The sequence below is a fragment of the Uloborus diversus genome, chromosome 4 (genome assembly GCF_026930045.1).
Source record: "Uloborus diversus isolate 005 chromosome 4, Udiv.v.3.1, whole genome shotgun sequence".
NCBI lineage: Eukaryota > Metazoa > Arthropoda > Arachnida > Araneae > Uloboridae > Uloborus > Uloborus diversus.
In genome coordinates, this window is record NC_072734.1 from 1,023,521 (window position 1) to 1,049,332 (window position 25,812).

A 25,812-nucleotide genomic window follows, 5' to 3' on the forward strand; every position below is an offset into this window, starting at 1 on the left:
CAATTTCGGCGATTTTTTTTTTTTTTTTGATTTTTTTTCAATTTGGCTACTGCTGGTGATATTTAGAGAGTAAACAATTGAATCACATTAAAATTGCAAATAATGGGGAAATGACATTAAATTGGAGTAAAAGGAAGTCATGTGATGCACACATCTGCTCGTTTTGAAATAAAGGAATGAGGAGCAAGGTAAAATGGTGTAATATTTACTTCATTTTTAATGCCACCTATCAGGTAAAATTGAACAATTACCCTATTCCTGCCAGGAAAAGTTACCTCTGAACATCAAAACGTATGACAATACAAGCAATTTTCAAAAAATGATGCTCATATTGTAATATTTTGTTGTGAGTTAAAAATTATTTTTGCTTACATAAAATGATAAATTTTTTGTAATTTTCATCTTTTCTTTACTAATAATAAAGCTGAAAGTCTCTCTGTCCGGAGGATGTCTGTAGGATGTTTGGATATCTGTGACCCGCATAGCGTCTAGATCGTTCGGCCGATTTTCATGAAATTTGGCACAAAGTTAGTTTGCAGCATGGGGGTGTGCACCTCGAAGCGATTTTTCGAAAATTCGATGTGGTTCTTTTTCTATTCCAATTTTAAGAACAAACATATCATAAGATGAACGAGTAAATTACGAAATTATCATAAAGTGGAACCGTAACATGGGCACAAGCCAATTGGCGAGATACGAAATTATCATAACGTGGAACTGTAACATGGGTACAAGCCAATTGGTGAGAAAATTCACTATACATTATTAAAGAAATTATTATAACGTGGAACCGCAACATGGTCACAAGCCAATTGGCGAGATACGAAATTATCATAACGTGGAACTGTAACATGGGTACAAGCCAATTGGCGAGAAAATTCACCATACATTATTTGTAAATATACAGGCGAACCAAAAGACCTTTTAGTTTTTCTATTACGTGCAAAGCCGTGCGGATACCACTAGTTTTAAATATTCCTTGGTATATGTTTCAGTATTTTTTATTGAATATTATTTTTTTTACCTGAAACGTTTTGTATAATTAGTTAAGGGCCTGCGGGGCAGAGTAGATGGGGCAAAGTGAATAGATATTACTTACTCATTCCTCTAGCACATGACTTACGTATTAATTTGCTAATTAATTCGCTCACTTTTCCTCTGTTAGTAATTCGCTTACTATTTATTCATTCATTCACTATTTTATTCACTAATTTACTAACTCTCATACACTAATCGGTTAATTATTTTTTTATTCGTTTATTCTTTCATTATCCAATTATTTATTCACTCATTCATTTCATTTAAAAAACTGTAATAATCACACAAAAAATATTTCATTTTTCAATTTGCCCCATGAATTTTTAGAGTGAAAATTTACTTTTATTTTTTCAACGTACTAATTGATTCTCAGGAATTAAAAATAATATTGCAATACAAGTTTAGTCATAAAATACATTGTTCTTTCTAAATGTACTGTAATTTTCAAAACGAATTTCCAGTTTTTTTCATTTTGAAAAAAGAAAGTCATCTCACTATTTCACTTTGCACCTCATTCCCCCACATCAACTTGACCTAACGTGAGTCACGTTGATACACACAGATGGATCAACTGTAATCCATTCGTAATAACCAACAAAATGAAGTTTTCAAGTGTTGTTCTTTAAGAAGAGTCTCGTATAATATTTGAAGCATTAATCCGAGTTATATTAAGCATAAATCTCATAGACAGCTGAAAAACAGAAATAAGTATGGATATCTTCCCTGATATGGCTCTCAACAATTAATTAAAGGGAGATTTCCGTCCCTTGAATTTTTTGGTCCCACACATTTCTAAGCATAAAAAAAAACTCAAAAAGTCGGGAGGTAAGCTATTACACGTATCAATTTGCCCCGAGTGCGATGCATGAACTTGACCAGAACAACTCCATTGCGTTAGCTCAAAGACGGTGAAAAAAAAGAAAAAAACAGCTGCGATTGTGGGTCATTTTACAAAAAACGTAGGTTTTTGAAGTTGGAATTCATGAAAAAAAATCTTCAATGTTTTTAACTTTTCAGTGAATCAAAGTTAAAACTTACTTTATATTGTTCGTTTTAGGCACCCTTTTACTCTCACATAGTTAGTCACATTCTTTATTGGTTATTTTGTAACTTTCTTTTGTAGTTAAAATTTTGGATGTAAACGGAGGTTAACGGATAGAGTAAATATATATTTCAAATGTTATTTTTAAACTTTTCATTTAAATAAACATTGCATCTTGTATGAGGAACACGATTTGAAATGATTAAAATGTACACATCTTTCTTAAAATGGATTTTTAAAGAAAGTTGTATGCTCCATTTCTGATTGTATATCCTCCATTACATCTATACTGTAACGGAGGAAACAGAAACGGAGGCTACAAATACTTATGTTTTGATATGATCATTGTGTTGATTTAAGGTTAACGCAACATGTTATTTAGAATTTACTTTAAAAAAAGTGATTCAATTTTAACTATAAAATTTTGTTTTTGTACGCAAACAATTCTTTCCTTTTTAACTCAAGAACGGAGGATACACAAAGTTAAGGACCTATTTAACTTCAAAGAGAATAATGCTGAAATTCTTTCACACTCAGGTCTTTAGCTTCACTATGAAGACCCAGAGTTGAAAAGGGCTAACTTGTGATTCTAAACCTCTGTAATGAGCTGCCAGTACCTGCCGTATATAGGAAATTCTATTACTTAATTAAATCCTGAACGGAGGATACAAGAAATACCGAGACAGTGATTCAAAAGATTAAAAAAAAATAATTTGAATTTTGACATCTTGAATTCAAATTATGTTTTTCGCAATCACGAGTGTGTGTATGTAGGCATGTGTGTTTGTGTGTGGGGGGTGTTTGTGTGTACGGGTTATGTGTATGTGTGTTTGTGTCTGTGTTCTGGCATAAGTGTGTGGGTAGTTGTGTGTATGAATGTGTGTGTGGGGGGGTATGTGTATGTGTGTAGGCATATGTGTTTGTGTCTGTGTGCAGGTAGGAATGTGTAGGTAGTTGTGTGTATGTGTGTGTATGTATGCGTGTGTGTATGTGTTTGTGTGTGTATGTGTTTGTGTGTGTAGGTGTATGTGTGTGTAGGTGTATGTGTGTATAGGTGTATGTGTGTATGTGTTTGTGTGTGTGTTTATGTATGTGCGCGTGTGTGTAGGACATGGATGCAACCTGGAGACGGCTTTCGCTATAGGAGCAGCATCGTGAGGAGCCAGCCGGTCGACGGTGATAGTGCGGAGGGTGGCGGAGGGAAAATAAAACGATAGGACATCAAAAACAGTCAAATGAAAGCAATAAGCAATCATGATTGCTCAAAAAACATCAAATAATTTAAATTTCACTACTTAATCTCTTTTAGTTTTTTGTATTGAGTAAATAAATGAAAAAGGACACGGAATGAAATGTGTTGGGGCCTGTAACGGAGGCATATAAGTATCCCTCCGTTCAGTGAAAAAAAAAGCATTAAAAATTTTTTTATAACACCATTAATTTGTATTGATGATTTTCAAAATTTGTTATACTTTTCCAAATCTCTTGAAAAAGTGTTTAAAAATAAATATTTTTGAAACCAACCACCCTGCACCTAAAAAAGCGCGTTTTTTGTAGAATGAACCATGTAAGCAAATTCTCTTAGGTAAAATCATACGTCCTAGTCAAGGAACACAGTAATATCCTGCTTAATATGATATAATTACTTAAACACGTTATACGGCAGTTGAAAGCAAACCATAACAATTTACTTTGTTGCACAAAACCAATTTCTTTAGAATAACTATCTCAAAAAAAATATTTAAAGTAAAACAACAGCTTCTCCAGCGTACGAAGGTTAAATAATCCTAATCCCGTTACTTACTCAAAAGATTTTTATTTCTGGGCTCATACGTTCTCTAGTGTTAAAACTCAAACCTAATCCTGTATCAACTGTACCCCGTCTCCCCCGACATGAATGTTATGTTTTGCAGGTAATATTAGCACTTGTATAATTCTTAGGGCATTGATATCGTTTATTATACAGACTTAGCTCCTATTTACCATGCATTTGCAGCGGTTTTTTTCTTATCGAATAGTTAATTAACACTTATTTGTGAATTCTATTTTAAAGATTTTTGACTACAATCTATCCCAACTCCCGTTGAAACCAAGAAAGATTAACAAGCAGATACCTATCAATTTTTATGGAAGGTAAAACGACGCATAACAGCTATTTTGCGACTTATAAACAATGTATTTTTGCAATGAAATGATAGGAATGCATCGGGACTTAAAGAAAGGAATGCATAAATATAAAATACGTATAATCGAGAGACAAATAAGTAATGTATTGTCTAAAAATTAAAGAAATTTATTAAAATGATTAACTCACCCGTGTGAAATGACGCTCGAGTAACTTGTAAGCAATCTTAATGCCAATCACAATTAAAGTAGTAAGGAAGCGATTATAAAGCTTTTAAATTGAAGATACTGTTTGACCACGTATTGTATGTAATTTGGATATCTGCCAAGTAAAGACGATTCCACCTGAATGAATCTAGCAGGGGAGAAGTGAAAATAACGATGGGATTTTGATGCAGGCGTTTTATAATGTCACTAGTGCCTTATTCATTTATTGCATTCTCAAAAATAAAATAAGGGGAAACAAAAATAGTTACCCTGGAAACAACAAAAAGAAAATATTTTCATTTCATTCAGGAACGTAAAAGCAAAATGGTAAGCTCAATACTTTGTTGTGAATAAATAAATCAATTAATTGTTGCCGTGAGAATATAGATCGAATATACTTCTGATTTAAAAAATATTGCCGTGAGCAAATTTTCATTTTTACAAAACTGGGGTTAAATAATAGAGAGGCAAAAGTGCACATCTGTAACAAACCAACTAACACCCCTATAATTGAATAGATACGTCCATTTCCGCCTTTGAACCGGATATTAGCCTTTCCATGTAATCGATGGTCAGACAGTACGTTGTAAAATCAGAAACAATGAGCTTTACTAGCACTTTTTTTGCGATGAAAAGTTATCAAAAAGGGGAGAATAATCCTTAGGATTTACTTATGCCATTTTTCATGTAAAACTACGCTTTAAGTAATCCAACATGTTCAAAATGAAGAACTTATACACTGTGGTACGAATACAAATAAATTTTCACTTTATGGGTCTTTTGGACCGGATGGCTAACTTCGGGACAGTGGGTAATTTTTAGTTTACGGGATTATCTGTGGGACACATTGCTTTGGTTCAACTTACATTCATGCCTGTTGAGTGTACCTGAATTGTGCAGCTACCTGACAGCAGTTATCAGAACCCTAGTCAACTGCACTTGTTGTGACATCAGTTGTTTTTGCCATTTGGTTTTCAAAATTTTTGGTTTGGTGAAACTTTTGCTTGGCCTCAAGAATTGCGCACACCAAATTACATTCAGGTCTGTATACACAGTGATAAATACCTCCTCCATTGATTACTGTAGAAGTTACCATGTTATTATAAGTTTTATATTTTATAATCTCTGTATTGTTAACCCGAGATTGCTCGCGCAGGGTATGACATACCCACCTCTTTGCATTCAATCAAATTTCTCCCCACCTTTTTTTTTTTTTTTGGAAGTGGACGATTCCTTGAGTAGCTGACCCATAGGTCATAACCTTGAAAGGGTAGAAACGGTGGGGACATTCTAAAATTAGTTTCTTTGGAATTGACTTCTACGGGTGTATCATACCCTGCGCGAGTATTTCTGCTACAGTTCTGAACGAAAGCATACGCAATGCTTCCAAGAGACTTAAATTAAAACTAGGATCTAGTGAAGACATTGAATCCCCTGCTAAAAAAGCAAAGTTAACTTACAAAAGCTGTACTGAAAGCCCCAATATAAAAGACAAAAACCAAATTTGTGTGTGAAAAATGTGACAAAAACATTTGCATGGACCATATGGCATGCATTTGTAAAAAAAGTGAAGAAATTGAATGCAAGTCTTTTAATAAAGTATTTTATAATTATACTCTTTTCTCTTATTCGCATTTTCAACCTTTTTGAAAAAAAAAATTGAACTCGAAAATTCTAAAAAACCTCCTCGGGTATGAGATACCCTGCGCGAGCACTCTCGTTCGTCTTGGTCGCGCGAGCCAATCTCGGGTTAACTTTTATCTGTATTTTTTATCTTTTTACGGGGTAACTTTGGGATTGAGAAATTTTTAGTTAAAGAGCTGCAAGTTTGCAGTGATCTTTTGTCTTTGGTTGATAAAAACGAAACTTTAAAAAGTGTTTAAGGTTACACTATCTGTTTGTCTAGTAACATTTCAAAGCACAGTTCGAAATAATATCTGCAATCTTGAGTTTTACCCAATTGTTCTTATGACATGCTAAATATAATATTCTAGGATGAAACAAATTTCCTTTTCCTTGTTGTTTCTAATGTACGTAGATAATGCACCGACACAATAATGGAGGGGTATCATGGGTACTAAGTCATATCTCATACTGTTTTTAATGGGTGCAAAGCACTGTCCCAATATGTTACCCCAATCAATGGGATAAAAATGTAACAAATCAAAATTCATTTTTATGAATTACCATAGCAGCTAGAGTTATTATTTTGCCATATCTTGTAAGAGGAAGATTTAACTGACATGTTTATGATTTTTAATATTTTTTGCTTTGAGCGTAAAAATAGGAACAGAATAAATCTTTGAAAAGTGCCCCAAAGTTGCCCCATTTTACGATATGGAATAGGGTCGTTTCTAAAATTTTAAAGGTATTTTTTTCTGAAAGAACGTGCATAAAAACATAGGATTCGACCATTTTTTAAATAATTTATTTAAGTTTAATATTTTTAAAAAATTACTTAAATCGGTGCGCTTTTATTGTTTACACTTCTGTCGTGTGACATCACAAATGATGAAATGCCATTCAATGTTGCCATTCACAGAACAAAATATTTAATTCGCATCTTTATTCACGTGTATTGGCAACGATAGGGTTGATAGCAAGCGTAGAGCGCAATTTTAATTCCCTGCTTGGTTATCATAACGTGGAAACGTAGTAGAAAGATGCGGCAAAGTGCAACATTTGTGACACCATAAAAACCACGCCCTGTTTGAAAAATTGGACATTTAAAAAAAAAATTGTTGGGAAAATGAAAGTATTTTCTGGGTCCATGTTATTTTTTTAATTTATTTATTTATTTATTTATTTATTTATTTTACTTTTTTTTTTTTGTTTTGCTCATTCTATCTATTTCAATGACTAAAAGTAGTACTTTTGACTGAAGGAAACCACCACATTAAAGCTTAACTGAATTTTACCAACCGTTCTAATATATTGCAACATAATGGTAAAACTAAAAATGAAATTCATCCAAATTACGTAACTTATATTAAGAATTTATATTTATATTAAGAAGCAGAAAAAATACCTTATCGGTATTTTTTTTAAAAAGTTTTACTTGGATTGGTTTTAAGATTGTTTTCCTGAATCTGAAAGATAATGTCATTAAAACATAAGTTTGACTTCAGTATTATTTCCAGAACAGACTGTTTTTATTTATAAGCTTGAAAATGCAATCTTTGCACTGTTTTTGTGCCAAAAAATTCCCAATACTTTGCTTATCATAAATCAATAAAGCTGAACGTGAACCTCTATTCCTAATGCAGACAGTGTGGAGAGGAAAATCAATATTTTCAGGATTTATGATGAGGTTTCTTTCAAGTTGCAAATTCTATAGCGGGAAATATTTTCGAAGAACCCTCTTAGTTCTAAAAGTATTGAACGTCTAATTTCAGTCGATTTTTTTATAGCAATCAAAATAAAACATTGTCTCACAAACAAAAGGTTCCTTATGCAACAACTTTTGGTTAAATGCTCCAAAAATAATAAATAAATAAATAAAATGATCCTTTTTCGTTTTTCCCCTTCTTTTTATTATTATTTATTATTTATTTATTTATTTATTCGTTTTCTAAAATTCAATTCGAAAAATTGTTGAATTAGGGTAATCCGACCAATGAATGAATAGCTTTTTGTATTTTCATTAAGATTTCAAAAGTTTTTCTTGCAACAGTAACTTCTCTCTATCCATTCCAAAACGGATACAACTAAAAAATGTTTTTTATGGTTAGGCTCATTAAATAGCTAGGTCACTAAACCACTTTTCATATATCCCCCCCCCCTCCCTCTTCTCTTAAAAAATTGAAGCAGAACCATAAAAGTTCGCCTGGATTTTTTAAATAAGTACACATACTATGAAAATGTTTTTAACGTCATATACCAAATGCTACTAGTTTTAACAACCCTATTTATTTCTGAAAATGAAATTATGCTTAAGGGTTTATTTATCGGAAAACTATTCTAACAGATATATATATATATATATATATATATATATATATATATATATATATATATATATATATATATATATATATATATATATGTATGTATAGAGAGAGAGAGAGAGCAATCACGATTGCTTATTGCTTTCATTTGACTGTTTTTGACGTTCCTATCATTTTTCCCACCGCCACCCTCCGCAGCATCACCGTCGATCGGGTCCTCACGATGCTGCACCTCTAGCGAAAGCCGTCTCCAGGTTTCGCCAATATCCTACACTTACTCGCATACCATACACGCACCTACACACATATACATATATACACCTACACACACATACATACACCTACACACATACACACACTCACATACACACAACTACCCACACACTCATGCCTGCACACAGACACAAACACATATGCCTACACACACTAACACATACCCCCACACACACATACACATAACTACCCACACACTCATGCCTGCACACAGACACAAACACACATGCCTACACACACACACATACCCCACACACACAAACACACACGCTTACATACACACACACTTGTGATTGCGAAAAACATAATTTGAATTCAATATGACAAAATTCAAATTATTTTTTTTTCCCCGAGCAAAAGCATTCTTTTAAAAAGTAAGACTTCTTGCATCGAAGGAAGAGATTGGATAACATTTCCAAATTGGACCTATACTAAATATGCACTACAGCATATAAAATGCGTGAACGTTGCCTTTTCTCTGCAGAAATGTTTGAAAAATATTCTAAAATGCGTTTTGAAATTAAAGGGTAATATGCTAATTAAAAATAATTGCTTTTGATCAAGATTAAATAGAAGAATTCTTTTTCCCCGCTTGAGCGCTTTATTTAAGTCTTTTTCTTGATAATTCAAGATCAGAAGCAATTCGTTTTAATGAGACAAATTTAAAAGTTTTTTTTTAAGTGGCTTTTTAAATACCTTCTTTGAAGACGAATTCATTAATTGTAAGTCTAATTTATTGCATTTATGTTCCACTTTTGAGAAATGAGATTTTTTTTTCTTAAAATAGGGGCAGTAAAATACAAGACAAAAAATATTCAGCGTATTTGAATCGAAAATTCTTTAAAAAGTATTGTTTTTATAAATAACTATAATTAGCTGTAACTACATTCAAAAGTGTCGAAGGGAATACTGGATACTTTAAAGTGCATTTGGTAAATGAATTTTAATGTATTTTATGTTTCTAGGTCAAAAAAGCTTTAAAAGAAAAGCTTTTATCAAAACAAAACCCTAATGCATAATTCGAAGCTGTCGTTATTTTTTTTTCTTATTTTTTTATTTATTTATTCATTTTTATTTATTTATTTATTTATTTTAATTCTTTTAAGAGGACGTAAGGAAAATACTCCCATAAGATGTTTTTGAAAACAAAATATTTATTTTTTTTTTTTCATTTTTACTTCCTTTTACAAAAAAAGGAAGTATTGTATTCGCGAAAAAAATTTCACTCAAAAATCGACCTTAATTTCCAGTTTACTCACCCCCGAATGAATGTTGAGTTTTATTTTCATTCCTATCACACGTGGATATATGCCTAGGAACGTACAGACACCCGAAATATCTATTTTGACGATCCCCGAGTTAATTACAACAAGTTTTCTCGTGACGTCTGTATGTACGTATGTATGTGCGTATGTGTGTATGTTTATCGCATAACACACGAACGGAACGTCCTAGAAAGTTGAAATTTAGTACGTAGACTCCAAGTGGGGTCTAGTTGTGTACCTCCCTTTTTGGTTGCATTCGGATGCTCCAAAGGGGGTCTTTTGTCCCTTTTTGGGGGGAAATCATTGTTAATTTCGATGTAAACTCAAGTGATGTTATAATTTAGCGCTGCCAATAATGAGAAAATGACATTAAATTGGAGTGTGGCTCCAGAGCGTTGAGCTATCACCTTGACAATGTTTACCTCTTCTATAGGAGTTCATTTAGAAAAGGATGTGTACAGTACAACCTCGTTTATCTGGGCTAACTGAGACCAAAGGCAATCCAGATAAACGAAAAGGAGGATAATCCGGGTAACAAGTGAAACACATTCGAAAATAAGCAGACTTATCTTTTGTAACAGCAAAAAACGACGCTTTGTAACAAAATTAACATAGGGTTTCTACTAGCAAACACTTTAACACTTATAGTTCGGCTGCAGTGGGCGCGGATTCACACTCCAATTATGCTATGTTGATTATTACTGCCGTGGGCTGGTAAATGGCAGTATCCGCAGTAAAGAATTTTCGAGACATTTGAAGAAATGCGTTTTGGATTCTATACTAACAAAAGGGAAGTTGGAATTAGACGTTTTTTTTTTTCACGCAAACCAAATAACAAAGCTTCTTTACTAATTATAAAGCTGAAAGTCTCTCTGTAGGATGCGTGTAAGATTTCTGGATGTCAGGATCTCTGTGACGCGCATAGCGCCTAGACCGTTCGGCCGATTTTCATGAATTTTGGCACAAAGTTAGTTTTTAGCATAGGGTGCGCAGCTCGAAGCGATTTTTCGAAAATTCGATGTAGTTTTTTTTTTTTTTTCTATTCCAATTTTAAGAAAAAATATCATAAGATGGACGAGTAAATTACAAAATTATCATAACGTGAAACCGTAACATGGGCACAAGCCGATCGGCGAGATACGAAAGTATCATAACGTGGAACCGTAACATGGGTACAAGCCAATTGGCGAGAAAATTCACCATACATTATTTGTAAATATACAGGCGAACCACAAGACTTTTCAATTTTTCTATTACGGGCAAAGCCGTGCGGGTACCACTAGTGTACAATAAAGCTAACGAGGAAAGCTGAGGAAAGATATTTGTGTATTGGAATGGGTTCAAAGAAGGGTAACTGGACTAGTAAGGGGACTTTCAAATTTAGATTATGATACCAGACTTAATAGGATTAATGTGTATAGCCTGGAGCAAAGGAGGATCAGAGGGGACATGATTCAGTTCTTTAAGTTTATCAAAATGAATGATGTTAATGGATTAAATTTTTGCACCGAAAGCAGGACGAGTGGTCTTTGTTTTAAGTTATTTAAATCTCAGACTAACCTGGAAATAAGGAAAAACTACTACTTTAGTAGGGTTGTGAGCACTTGGAATAGCTTACCGGAAGAGGTGGTAATGAGCAAGGGGGTGGATAGCTTTAAGAGGGCCATTGATCTTCATTGGGGATTAATAAATTGACTATGACCAGCCTAGCTGGGCCAAGAGCCTGTTGCTGGTCGTCAAATTTGTATTTGTATTTGTACAATAGATAACAAAAACGCAAAAAAAAAAAAAAAAAAAAAATGAAAATTTTTCAGATACTTCCTTTTACCTGCTCGCGGAGATTTGATCACTATAACGTATTGCACGACCTACGTAGGCGTTGTATATTTTATCAAAGTAATTAGCTAATTTTCAGTAAGTTACCCCCCGGTAGCCAGGGCTTAGGCAGAAATACGTGAAATTTAGGCACTCTTGGCTTCCTTAAGAGGTTTTCCACCTTCAGCTTAGGCACTTCCTATTCCGGGCTGATGAGGTGCTAGTAAACACGAAACTGCAGTCCTCGCATGGAATGACTGAGCTGGCGGTGTATTTCTGCCTTAGCCCCCGGCTATAGAGCGGTAACGTGCTGAAAATACCATGCCTTTCCTGCAATCTTCGAGTTGAACCGAACTATTGCTTCGGTCTCTCGTCGGGTCAGTGTTAGTTCTGTATTAGCTACCACTTTGTTTGGCACTCTTGACTCCCATAAGAGGTTTTCCACCTTCAGCTCAGGCACTTCCTATTCCGGGATGATGAGTGCTAATAAACACGAAACTGCAGTCTTCGGGTGGAATGACTGAGCTGGCAGTGCATTTTATGTAAAAAGCGAATATTTGGCACTTTTACAGTTCCGTTCTTGCTATCATAGTTTGTGGAAGTGAAGATAAGTGTTAAATTTAAACACATATTTAACTTGTTGCAGGTACGGGACATTTGATTCAATGGCCTAGATTCTTACTTCATCATTATTTTACTGAATTTAAAGTCGAGAGACAGCATTAAACTTCAACAAAACTATTTATTAAAACAAATTAAAAGCATGGTTAGTTTACACACGCGTGAAGAAAAGGAAAAACAAGTCCTGACTACCACAACACTGGCAGTTTTATACATTAGACAACACTGTTGCCACACCAAAAGTAAAGCCATTAGAAAAATAGAACAAGGTTAATTTGCATAAACATTAAATAAAAAACGTTAGTAATCAAAACATGAACACCAAACATTGAGAATATTCTATAATTCAAATTCTCTATTTTCAGTTCCAACAATAATATTTTTCAACTCTACATATTTGATAAGAAGAAAATTGGAGATACGGATATACGGGATCCGGATTAACGAAGTTCTACTGTGCCTTTTATCAAATCACTACGGAAGTAACCCAGCTCAACTCAGTATCAATGACGTTTCCCTATTACCCTAAACAGAGGTAAACATTGTCAAGGTCATAGCTCAACTTACCAGAGCCACACTACAGTAAAACCCCTCCTATAGGACTCCCCTCAACTGCGGACAATTTCTAATTCCCCGATTCTAAGGCAAGTAACATTATTAAACCCCTGTCCTGCGGACACCCCTCCTATTAAGGACAAAAAAAATTGTCCCGTTAGTTTAAGCATAATAGGAATTTTACTGCATACACATTTTGGTAGTCTTTAATGTTTCTACAAAAGCGTTAGTTTTGCAATTTGTGTCAAATGTGAGTATGTGAGTTTTATATATTTATTTATGTATATTTTTTTACGAAACACACCTTCTACGTTCAGTCCGTGGTAGGTAGATAGCACTGCGTCCATTTTTATTAACTTATTTATTTACTTTTCAAGTTAGGGATTTGAGGTCCTATTTTGAGGAAAATTCAACTGAATTCTATCTATCAATAGTACAGTGAGAAATTTCCTTCTGGGTGGGGAGAAGGTAATTTCTCGCTGCGCTACTGGTATACAGAATTCGATGGAATCGCACGCGATCAATCGTGTTTGGAGATGATGCCTCTATTTAGAAATATAGAGCACTAAGGTTTTGATAGCATATTTTCATTTTATGAGCCAGTAAAAGACAATGCAGTAATGAGAATCATTTCGAAGAAGGAAAAAATTGAACTTTTCTCCAGGTAAACTCTTTTTTTGTAGACAATCCAAGTGCCTCCATGTGGTGGAAACTGGTCGTCAAAATTATCCGTACCATTAACATCTGCGCCTTAAACATAAAAGACTGGATGCCGTATCGGGGGATCGCACTAGATCTGCAAAAGGTTAAATAGTCTAATGCAGACCCATTATTAAAAAAAACCTTCGTTTTTGTGTCTAAGAAGCATATTCATCTCTAACATAATCGATCGTGTCCGATTCGATCGTATTCTAACTACCACTAGCCCATCCAGAAATTATTTTATTTCTAGAATCCAATTTCTCAATGCCTCATTGCAAGATAGGATTCGATCGAACTAAACGCGATCAATTGCGCAAGAGATGAATATGCCCCCTTAGAGGCCTTTCTGTTCCCGGTACAGAACTATATCTTCTGATTATCTTCTTTTCCTACGTTGATTTCAATTTTCTCTTTTACAGGGAAAATATTCTGAAGTTGAAGAAAACAAGTCTTCAAAAACTTACCTTCAGCTGTTGTCGGTTAGGGGGAGGTGAAGAAGGGAGCGTAGGGCCACCCCCCAGCGGAGGATGAACACAGACATCGAGAAAGGCGAAAACGAAAACAAAAACAAAGATCTTCAGAAAGATGGTGAGCCTTTTCTCTTTCATTATTAAGAAATTGATCTTTTTTTACTCTCACCCTCTTACATTGTACTCTAACTACTAATACCAACTACTAACAATTTACTCTACTACTACTACTATCAAATAATATTTAATTCCACTACTACTACTAACTGCTTATATTTTACTCTACTACTACTAACATTTTATTCTACTACTATTAACATTTTATTCTACTACTTCTAACATTTTATTCTACTACTATTAACATTTTATTCTACTACTACTAACATTTTATTCTACTACTCTTAACATTTTATTCTACTACTACTAACATTTTATTCTACTGCTACTACTAACATTTTATTCTGCTACTACTAATTACTAATATTTTATTTTACCTCTACCAGCTACTAATATTTTACTCTACTACTACTAACATTTTATTCTACTACTACTAATTACTTATATTTTATTTTACCTCTACCAGCTACTAATATTTTACTCTACTACTACTAATATTTTATTATACTGCTACTAATTACTAATATTTTATTTTACCTCTACCAGCTACTAATATTTTACTCTACTACTACTAACATTTTACTCTACTACTACTAACAACTAATATTTTATTTTACCTCTACCAGCTACTAATATTTTACTCTACTACTACTAACATTTTATTCTACTACTACTAACTACTAATATATTATTTTACCTCTACCAGCTACTTATATTTTACTCTACTATTACTAGCTAGTAATATTTAACTCACTAGGGCTGCGTTTGGAAACAATCAACCGGTTACACCGCGTGGTTAGTCCGATGGGGTTATGACGAATCTGGAATTTCTTTAGGAAGCCTGGTAGAACAGTTGTGTTTCCGAACGCCCGTGGTTACACCGCGATAGTTCTAGCTCAGAAACAAACGACGCTCCAATCAAAGCGTAACTTTCGTGAAAGTCACGTCGTTACGATCAGAACATGAAACACGACCGGATTGGCCAACACAGACTTCGTGACGTTTGTGATCTCGCTAACCGCTTCCACACAGCGGTGCGACAGGTTGTTACAAAGTCGACCGCCAGAAAACGACCTCAACGTTTCCGAACGCTGGTCAGTGACGTCACCGGTTCCACCGCAAGCGTTTCCGTACGCTTGCGGTGGCACCGAGATGACCGATCCTTGTTTCCGAATGCACCCAAATAAAAACATGTTGGTAGTTGTATAACATTAGGGCTGTGGTAGCCCGATCGGTAGAGTGTCGGATTCGGGACCGGAGGGTCTTGAGTTCGAACCTCGATGGTCAAAGATCCACCGTCGTCATTAAAGGGGACTGGGCGACGTTAAATATGCTCGTGGTCTCAATGTCCTCCGAGTGAAACGATGCCTCTGGGGGTGCTAGCACCAGGTAGCTATCAGCTCTTGGACTAGTTCTAAATTCTCATTAACTGTTCGATCCGGTGATGGTGCTGCCATCTATCGGTATATAAAATAATGGAGGCAAGTCACTTAGTATGCAGTCCTCGACATAAATACAGTTGTAGTCAGTTGTGACTCTGAATAGGAATAGGTGTATAACATTACACGAGGGCTGCTTTCATTTCAAGGTCCTATCACCCGCGAAATGAACACCACACTGACAATAAAAACAACTCTTATAGTCAATATTGAAAGCAGGTTTTAGCCAAACTTTTATACTCTAAGCCATATTTTCATGTCAGCAAAAAGATGGGAATTTGGGGAGCTAAATCTGTATTGTAACGCTCGGACAGCATGCATCACGAACACTTGGATATCTTTCTTCAAAGTTTCTGAGCCTTTTTCTCTTGTTGTTGTTACTCATGAAAGTTTTTCGTACACACATTGCATTTGGCGATGATTCCAAGCTGCATTACCCCCCTCCCGTCCCTACCATGTGACATCATATAACATGAATTGCACAGTTTACGGGAAATATTATTGTTCGAATATATTGATGAGCTCGCTGCACACATAGAATTGACAACTATAACCTGGCGCGATAGGCGGATTTACTAGGCTAGAGATTCTGCGCAACACATGTGCCCGCAGCGCCATCATATGTTAACGGTAGTTTTTATTTCATAACCGTGTAGGCATTGAAAAAAAATGCCGTTTTATATATATATATATATTCAGCGCAAGTATGTTTTTTGACACACATATGATACATGGTAAAAAAACACCCATTACCATTTATTTTTTTATTTATTTTTTATTTTTTATTTATTTATTTATTTTTTTGCCGTCGTAAACAAACTTATTAAATCAGCAAAAAAACGAGAAGATTATAATAATGTTAATGGTATACTTGCGTCAAATGCATTTCGGGTAATAAAGGCACGTTCGTGTTTGGAATTCATTAATAAATCAGCTGATAGAAAACATGAATAGAAATTTGTATAGAATAGCAACAAATTTACTTAGCAGACAACACAGAGCTTCAAAGATTGTATCACGGACTTCAAGAGCTGATCTCTTTTTAGAACTACCATATTTTTCAATAAATGTTTATTGAAATGCGAGATAATCTATCACTAATAAAGGTAGCTTTGGATTTAAAGCAGACTCATACTTATTTTTCGTGTAAAATTACACTGATAACAAATGATATTATCTGTTCTTTAAACTCGACGATTACGAAACTTACAGTAATAATAATTATGTCGCATAAAATTGGCAATAAAATTAAATGAAAGGAAGTAATTGGGATGTTTCTCATTTTTTAAAAAAATATTTTTTTTCTGAATTAGTGTGGTCGAAAACATGGGGTGAGTTACTTTTTTCTCGCTGTTTTCCTTTTGATGCTGACTTTACAAATGAACAAGTCGCTAGCGTTACCAGAACAAAGCTTCAGGATATTGCCAAGTCACGTCAAATGAATATTCCATTTAAAAAAGTAACAATTCTCCTTCCGCTAATAACTGATCTCAGTGAAAAATCAACAAGAGACGATATCTTGCCAGAAAAGACAACTACGAGCTCTGATCCAAGACGGCTTTCTTCATTTGAGGCGTCACACGATGAAACATCTTGTTTTAGAAATCTGATTTCTTTAAGATTAATTAAAAATGGAATGTTGGAAGAAAAAAAGTATTTTCTGGCTACATGATTTTTTTTTTTTTTTTTGCTTATTCTCTTAATTTCTGTGACTAAAAGTAATATTTTAGCTGAAGAAAACACCCCTGTTAAAGTGATGACGATTTAAAGCTTTCTTTATTGTTGACTACAATTTCTTCTTCTCAACTCTAGCTGACAACCTCGATCTAGAATGGAAAGCGTAGTGTGTATAAAAACTGGACTAAAATTGCAACGTCAACCTTTTTTTCTTAAGATGCTTTGAGCTGAATTTGAGCTTCACAGTAATTTGAAATCAAAAGTGCATATAAATGACAAAATCTAACGACAAACTTGAGAGAGAAAAGAAATTATAACTGAAAAATAAATGCAATTATGCAGGTCTAAACATCGTTCGGCCTTCCAGCAAAAACAGATTCCTCCTTCCAAAGAACACTACCTTCACCCTCATTAGCAAATTCACTGATCGAGTAACGCTCTGACGTCATCAACAATGAAACTCACGCCATAGCATGATAATATGTTTTTGTAATGTTTGAAATGAAGGGAAATGCTTCATTTTGACAAGGCTGAACTGGATCCGGTCACTTAATTGTTTTACTGGTAATACTGTCATTTTCTTTACTAATAATAAAGCTGAAAGTCTCTCTGTCTGGATGTCAGGATGTCTAGATCTCTGTGACGCGCATAGCACCTAGACCGTTCGGCCGATTTTCATGAAATTTTTTGCGAAATTCGATTTTTCGAATTCGAGCGATTTCGAAATTTCAATTTTTCGAATTTTGGAGCGATTTTTCGAAAATTCAATGTGTTTCTTTTTCTATTCTAATTTTAAGAACAAAATTATCATAAGATGGACCAGTAAATTATGAAATTATCATAACGTGGAACTGTAACATGTTCACAAGCCATTTGGCGAGATACGAAATTATCATAACGTAGAACCGTAACATGGGCACAAGGCAATTGGCGAGATACGAAATTATCATAACGTGGAACCGTAACATGGGTACAAGCCAATTGGCGAAAACATTCACTATACATTATTTGTAAATATACAGGCGAACCAAAAGATCTTTTAATTTTTCTATTACGGGCAAAGCCGTGCGGGTACCACTAGTAGGAGAATAAAGAAACGAAAAAGTAGTCACCAATGAACGCTTTTTACATTAGTTTAGGGTAAATCCGCTAGAGTAAGGGTTAAAATTTCAGCAATCAAACTATCATCAAAGAGGAAGTGGCTTCGTTCAAACGTAGAAGCAATTTTCACTAGTCATACCTTGACGAGCGATTTTCAAGTATCGAACATAATCATAATAACGATGGGCAATTATTGAAAGCTTAAGGGGTTAAAGAACCTCAAAAATGATGAAACGATCAAAAAAAATTTTATTGCTTATTTCAAAACTAAAAACTATTCTGAGCACAGGGAAAAAGTTTCATTGCTTTAGTTCAAATATTTAAAAATTTATGAGTGGTTTTAGGCCATGCTCGCTATGTGTTCTTATGCAAAAGAACAACTTTAAACTGTTTTTTCTCGATGATGGTTTTTTTTTTTTTTTTGCGTGTGTTTTCATGTCATTAGAGTCCCTAAGGATTTTTTCTATTAAAAATACAGCCTTAAAGTAATACTTTTTGCAACTGGGATAACATATTTGACAAAACTGTGCATTGGATAAGCATTTTATAAATTACTCAAATGTTTAGAGCATGTTAAACCTTTAAAAACCAAATTTTTTTTAAAAAAACTTTGATTTTTTACATAATTAATCACAGAAAATTTTCTAATAAACTCATAAGCAAATGAATGCACAGATTTTTAGAAATGATTATAGTGATCGTTTGGCAAAAAACTTTTTTTTAAATTAGTGCAAAAATAAAAAAGCCTTAGGGATTTTAAAAAATTGAAAATTTCCTCAAATTTTTGAATTTTTTAAAAAAATAGACAATATTTTTAAATTTTGAAAATAAATTATTGATTACGAAATACGTATGCATATTATGGTTTCAAAGAAATGTAAAATTTACTTAAATTTAAAAAAAAAAATTGAAAAGGTACTGTAAAAAACTGGTTTTAAAGTCAGGAAAATACAGGTTTTCAAGCAGGACAATCCCGCTAACAAGGGCACTTGATTCGTTTTGTATCTCTTGAGTAATAGCAACCTGTCAAGAGTTAAGATTTCGATTGGTTTTACAGTTACTTGTTTTGCTACAGCATCCTCTATATTCATTTTACCTTCCTAGTTGTTTTGTCTCTGTTTCACTGTCTTAAATCTTCTACCTTTAAATTATATCATCAACGGCGGTTCTGGAAATATAATGTTATATACAAATTCATTTCGTTCTTGAAGAACGTATTCTTCAAAGGGAGCTAAAGTTGATTCCGTGACATTTATCTGTTCAATTAAACATTGCTTTATTTTTTCTCTGTGAATTAAATAAAGTGCTAAATCTTGCTTAGGGAAATTTATTAGAATTTCAGATATAATACACACTTATGTCCAGGGGCGGACTGGCCAGGTCGGCTAGTCGGGGTTAATTTTTTTTCCATCCTAAGCAGGAACCGACCTCTTTTACCAACACTCTCTCTAGTTTTTAGAACTCTGGGGGCCATGGCTCCCACATTGAGGAAACAGGAATGGCCAGAGAGATTGCTGCCCAACTTGACCTGAAAAAGGGCACAGGACGAAAAAAAGAACTTTAAAAACTTATATTTGTACCTCTATTAACACAAATTGAAGGGGCCTGCACCATCAGACAAAGCGACCCCGGCCCTGATATAAATGCGCAAGCCATGCATTGGGGTGTTTATACATGAGCAGGGGCGTGCCCAGAGAGACACTTGTTGGCCCGATTCCGAGCCTTTAGGGGGCTAGAGATTTTTTAAATGAGGGATGAAATATGTGTAGAGACGTAGGGGTAAACAAGATAAGGGAGGGAGTAAAAGTCATTTGCGACAGGCCCCAAAATTTCTCTGCACACTCCTGGTATTCAATGGTTGTGACAGATTCTACTGAATGCTGTAAGTTTGCAAGAGATTTCTTTGGTTTTGTAATCATCGCTTTTCGAGTACTTTCACGTCGGAATCGCATACGGAAAAGCAGCTGGACTACGATAAACTGAATCTGAAACAGGACAAAATTTCGACTGAGAAGTGAGAGCTCCTGAACATAAGCGGATTTAGGACTGAGTTCTGGGGAGGGGGGACAAGGTTTTCTTTTTGAGCAACATTAGTTGTAATCAGGGCCAGATTTAGTCTTAACGGGGTTCTTAAGGCATTTCAGGTATGAGGTTCTTTTGTAGTACTAAAGTCACCAACGACAGTCTTAAGTCTACAATTCAGGACTTTATTGCAATAACCAGTTAAGTCAATACTTTTTTTTTAATTAATTTTTGCATTTGGAGAATATAGAAGTTCCGACTGGTGCAACAACGGGACACAAATGCAATATCCGACCTCTGCTTTCTAGTAAATAATGTGGAAAAGATATTAGCCTTTCTACCAGACAAGTGATGTTATTTGTTTGTCTTACCAAAAATGAGTGAGTCTGGACTTACCTGGCTCTTGGTTCTTGCATCAATGACCTCAATTGTGTTTTTCAGGTCTAAATATCGAAAAATTGTCAAGGTCTTCGAACCTTCGCCATTCCCTGAAAGTCGCTAAAGATAGCTTAAAATTTCACTTATGGAAATTTTAGTGGGAGAACTCCGTAACCCTTTTATCCGCTCCATGGCCTAAAATTGATTTCAGTTTCAGAAAAAAAATGCCCAAAGGGAACTAGTGTTTCCCCCAGACCAAAAAAGGAGCAGTGTGCTTTCAGATAAAAGGGTACATTTTAAGAGAAGTTTTGTAAAATACAAAAGGTGCTTCTTTTCCTTTTTGGTTTCCTAGGTACATACAAATTCAAGTGTTTTTGATAGTAATTGTTTTTAAAATATTGAAAAGCTTTTCGATGAGTAGTTTTAAAAATAAATCTTAAAACATTCAGATATATTCTAATCAGATTCTTGTGGATAAGTGATTGAAACGTGAGAGTGACGTTTTAAGGACAGGCTAGTGTGAATCATTACCTTTTGAAAAAAAATTTCGCTTTTATGAAGTTTTGTTTACATTTTTAAGGGGCAAGGAGAGTTGATTAAGTTAAGGGCCAAAGGTTAACATAAAAGCGGAAATGCACGGCGCTCTCCTAAAAACTCTTGGGGGAAACACTCGAGAAACCTGTCCCCTTTCCTTTTAATGTTTCCAAACATATTATAAAATTATGCTTTTAAAATTTCAACGTCGAAAAATTCCAAAGGAAAATCGACGAATTCCCTTTAGTAACTAAATGTGGTTTAAAATTGGGTAGAATATGGACTTAACCATAGGGTAGAATATGGAGTTGAACTTCAGTTTTTAAATGCTCCCAAATGAGATCACCGAGCCGCCTTTTCCTCTCTAAAACGAGACCAATGTTTGTTTTGCATTTTCTAATAGTTTAAAGTTGAAACTTTTTCGTAGAGAGCTCCCGATGCTTCCCTGTTCCATTAATTTTACCAAGGGTAGCCTGAAATTGCATTTCTAAATCTTCCCCTTTCGGAGAATTTCTGGTAAGAACCCCCGACATTCTATTGTAAACAAACATGGACTAAAAGACACTTCAATTTTGAAAAAACAAAGTTAAGCAAATAAAATTGTGGGGGACCCCTTCTATTCCTTCTCCTTTACGTTACCGAAAATTGGAAGGGAGCAAGAATCCCTTCCTTCGATTCTTTTCTCTTTATGCCTATATAGATCAACTAATTTTGAAAATTTTCTGGGGGGGGGCTTTACTTGATTCATCCCTTTCCTCGTGTCCTTCATATTTTGTGAGTAAAGAAGCCTAAACATGTGCCTTTTCAGACTAATACCATTAGTATCCTTCTTTGAACGTTGAAGGCACATAAAAAATGTGTAAATGTTAGCTTTATTTTACGTTTCACGATTTTTTTTTTTTTTTTTTGGAACCTTAAAACTTGATTTAGGAACTTAAAGGAAACTCGGAACTAGGGGTGGTTTCATGTATGCCCAACTCGAAAGAATTGAGACCCGGGAATGGTTAATTTAACTTTTTTTACTGTACAGAGGTGGGCCAAAATATCCTTTTGCCAACTGGGCCAAACTCAGCCAGTCCGCCCCTGCTTATGTCCCTAGTTAACTTTGTACATTGATAAATTGACGAATTTCTCAGAAACCGCGAGCTATAATGTTATGACCTTTTTTGGAATGTTACAAGAGGAGGAATGGAGCCAAATGTTAGACATAAAAATTACAAGAAAAAAAAATAAGATCACTTATAATGTAGAATTTTAGCACGAAACAATAAAAATGATAATGAAACGAGACAAACAGGTTTCAAAAAACAAGTCTCCTGGATTTAAACTGACAGGTTTCATGGGACTACGCTGGTAGAGCAATTGCACGTAAACATCCTTCTCCTAGAGATGTAAATGCTTTGAAGGCAGAATTGTTGAAAGAATGAAGCCTAACCTCTTAAACCTTTGTTATCAACGTTATTGCCACCATGAAAACGCATTCTAATATTTGTGTACTAGTCACATTCCACATTAAGTTTAAAGCGCTTAATATATTTTTTTATAATTTTTTTTCTGAACTCTTTTTGTTAATTTTTTATAATTTATAATTTTTTTTCTGAACTCTTTTTGTCCCAATTTATAATTTTTGTTGCGTCATTCTGCACAAAAACACAGTACTCTTTAACTTTTTTGGCTGTGTCTTTGTGTAGAAATGTTAGGTATAATTCCAGGAAAAAAATTATAAAATATTACCCGCAGTTTTGGAGAAATCCGGCATTTTATGTCATGATCATCAGAATCATTATCTCGACAACCCATTGTAGGTCCTGACTGTTTTCATATGCTTCTCCCAGTTAGTTAGTTTATTTATTTATTTATTTATTTATTTTTTGTCTGACTTCTATAATTCAAAGATTTGGTAGTTTTATAGTCCCATTCCAAACAATCAAGCCCTATAATTTATGTATGTAAAAATACTTTTGGACATGAATGTATATCGTAAAGTTCCCAATTCAAAGAGGCAGTTAAGAGTTTGTTATATTCACTACCGTGCAAGAAATTTCGCTTTGCTGACTTTTGTAGATATATGCATCAAATTGTATTGCCTGGATTGCATTGTTTCCCATCTACACTTTCAGATGCTCAGTACCCATCAGATGAGAACTACCTGAAGAAAGATCCAGCAGACCTCGAAGATCCATCAGAAGACTCTCCTCTTAAAGGCAGCACGACGGAAGGACGAGAAAATGATTCCAGTGCCCCGGCTGGAGAAAAAACCGGGGCCAAAGAGGGCGCAAAGGGCCTCAGAGAATGGTTTTCCAAGTCCAGAGTCAAGTGGTGGATTGCAGTCCTCGTGGCCATCGTCCTCCTAACTGTCGTCCTGGTTGGCACACTCTTGGCTGTCGAGGACAATGACTATGATGTGCCGGACAACAGCATAAGGCTTGTCAAGGTACGTCAAATCATTCAACTCATCTGACTGTGCAATACATCAAAGGAATTTTTCTTTCTAATATGACTGCGTTAGGTGCTTTAGAGTTTCGAAGACCAAAAGATATATCCCCTGATTTGACATCTAGTCTTTTATGTGCAACCATTAAGGTGCGGACGTCAATGACAAAGGCAATTCTGATGCCTAGTTTTACACTAGGTGGAGGCAGCTGAGATTTCTTCGATAAGAAACTGCACTAGGGATTTAATTGTGACTAGGGCAATTAACAAGTCAAACAAAAATCTAAGGGATCTTTTATATGCGGCATAATTGTACGACATGGGCGTTGACGATTTTCTGCACCCCGAAAATCCACCGACTGGCCATCGTAGTTCAGAACACGGAACCACGGCGCAGAAAGCCAACGTCGTATACACCAACAGAAAAGATACATGTTTCAACTTTTATGAACTGGCAAATAGAATTTCACACACGTATCTAAGGTTTGACGATTAAATCTTTGTCTCATTTGTGTGATTTTTTTTTTATGAATAAGCGTCCCCAAAAAGATAAAAGGAAGAAATGATTTTTTTTGTCCCATTTGAAATACGTATATTTGATGTAATTACGAACTTTCTCTTTTTTTATATATATATATTCCGGTTTTTTTTTTTTTTTTTTTTTTTTTTTTTTTTTTTTTTTTTTTTTTTTTTAGTTTTACTTATCTTCCTTATAATTTTCCCACCCCAAAATATTCCCATTTAGAAGTAAAAAACACTGACTTGAGAAACATGTTTTTCATAAATGTTTTATCTGTACTAATTACTAGACCTGAGTTCTTAGTGCAAGGCTTAGACCTAACCTGGGTATTACCAGTGGGAATATCTCTATTTTGAAGCTAAGACAAGCTGAAAATCCTTCAATTGATAACTTTAACTTACGCGTGTTTTACTTGTAAAGCCTATTAAATTTCAACAAAGCAGTATCACTAACTTTTTGAATAAAATGTAATTTATGACAACATATGGTTTATGGCACGACAACCACCTATAAGCTTTTTTTTTTTTTCTATTTCAGCTATGGCCGAGGCCGAACAAACCTAGGAATGTCATCAACTTTGTGCACGGAACTCTGCCGATTGAAGGCAGAGTTTGGCCAGAATTGACTTCACAACTAGATGATTTGCTGGCTAGGTATCAACCTTCAAATATTCGAAGCAAGAAAGTTGTCGAGTGCTTCGGAAACAGCCCGCTTCTCCAAGGAGACAAAGTTTGCAAATTCGACATTAAACCTTTGATGCTGGAATGCAGCAAGGCGATGAATTATGGATATGACACAGGAAAGCCATGCGTATTTTTAGAGTTCAACAACATCAGCGAATGGATACCAGAACCGTACAGCTCCCGCGAGTTAGAGAACTACGTGGAGCTCGCTGACAGATCCATTACCAACATGGTTTACCTGGACTGCCAAGGAGATACCCTGATTGACCAAGAAAATATGGGGAGGATACAGTACACCCCCGATCGTGGATTTCCTGTGAAATACTTCCCGTTTCGTTACCAAAGAGAGTACATGTCCCCATTAATAGCGATTCGATTCACGAAACCAGCAATTGGAGTTGCTATATCAGTCACCTGCAAATTTTGGGCCAAGAATTTGAACCACACAGACGAAGCAGTTCCCAGCGGACAAATTTCTTTCAATCTTCTCGTTGATTGAGAGCGTTCCTGAAAAGCATTTAAAGTGGCTGTCACAGTTGCTTGCAGACTTTTCCAGTCATGTAAAAATATTAACACCCGGCAAATACATATTTCTTGATTTGGTCTTTTCTTCAAGGCGATTATAGTGTTCATGGCAACCAGATATGCCCAAAGTACGATTAGTTTATCAAATGGATTAAATAGTTTGTTTCTATGGGCATTTTTAAAAGATTACTTGCTTCAAGTTTTACCGTTTATCACTCATAATATAATTTATCAGAATCACTGTTGAGTTAGAATTTAAAAAAAGAAAAACAAAAGCAAACCGGATTACTGTTTGCAAAGCAAACAGGTAAAACTTATTAATAA

At 34.8% G+C, this 25,812-nt stretch overlaps 1 protein-coding gene across 1 annotated transcript in view; it reads left to right on the forward strand.

Annotated features, from left to right (window-relative positions):
- LOC129220391 (sodium/potassium-transporting ATPase subunit beta-1-like) overlaps nucleotides 1–25,462 on the forward strand; it is a 126,991-nt gene extending 101,529 nt beyond the window's left edge. The window contains exons 2-4 of the mRNA XM_054854805.1: nucleotides 14,009–14,177; nucleotides 23,448–23,761; nucleotides 24,818–25,462. Of these exons, the coding sequence (XP_054710780.1) occupies nucleotides 14,117–14,177; nucleotides 23,448–23,761; nucleotides 24,818–25,462 (1,020 nt within the window). The 5' untranslated portion in view covers nucleotides 14,009–14,116. The remainder of the gene's footprint in view (nucleotides 1–14,008; nucleotides 14,178–23,447; nucleotides 23,762–24,817) is intronic.
- The last annotated feature ends 350 nt before the right edge of the window (nucleotides 25,463–25,812 follow it).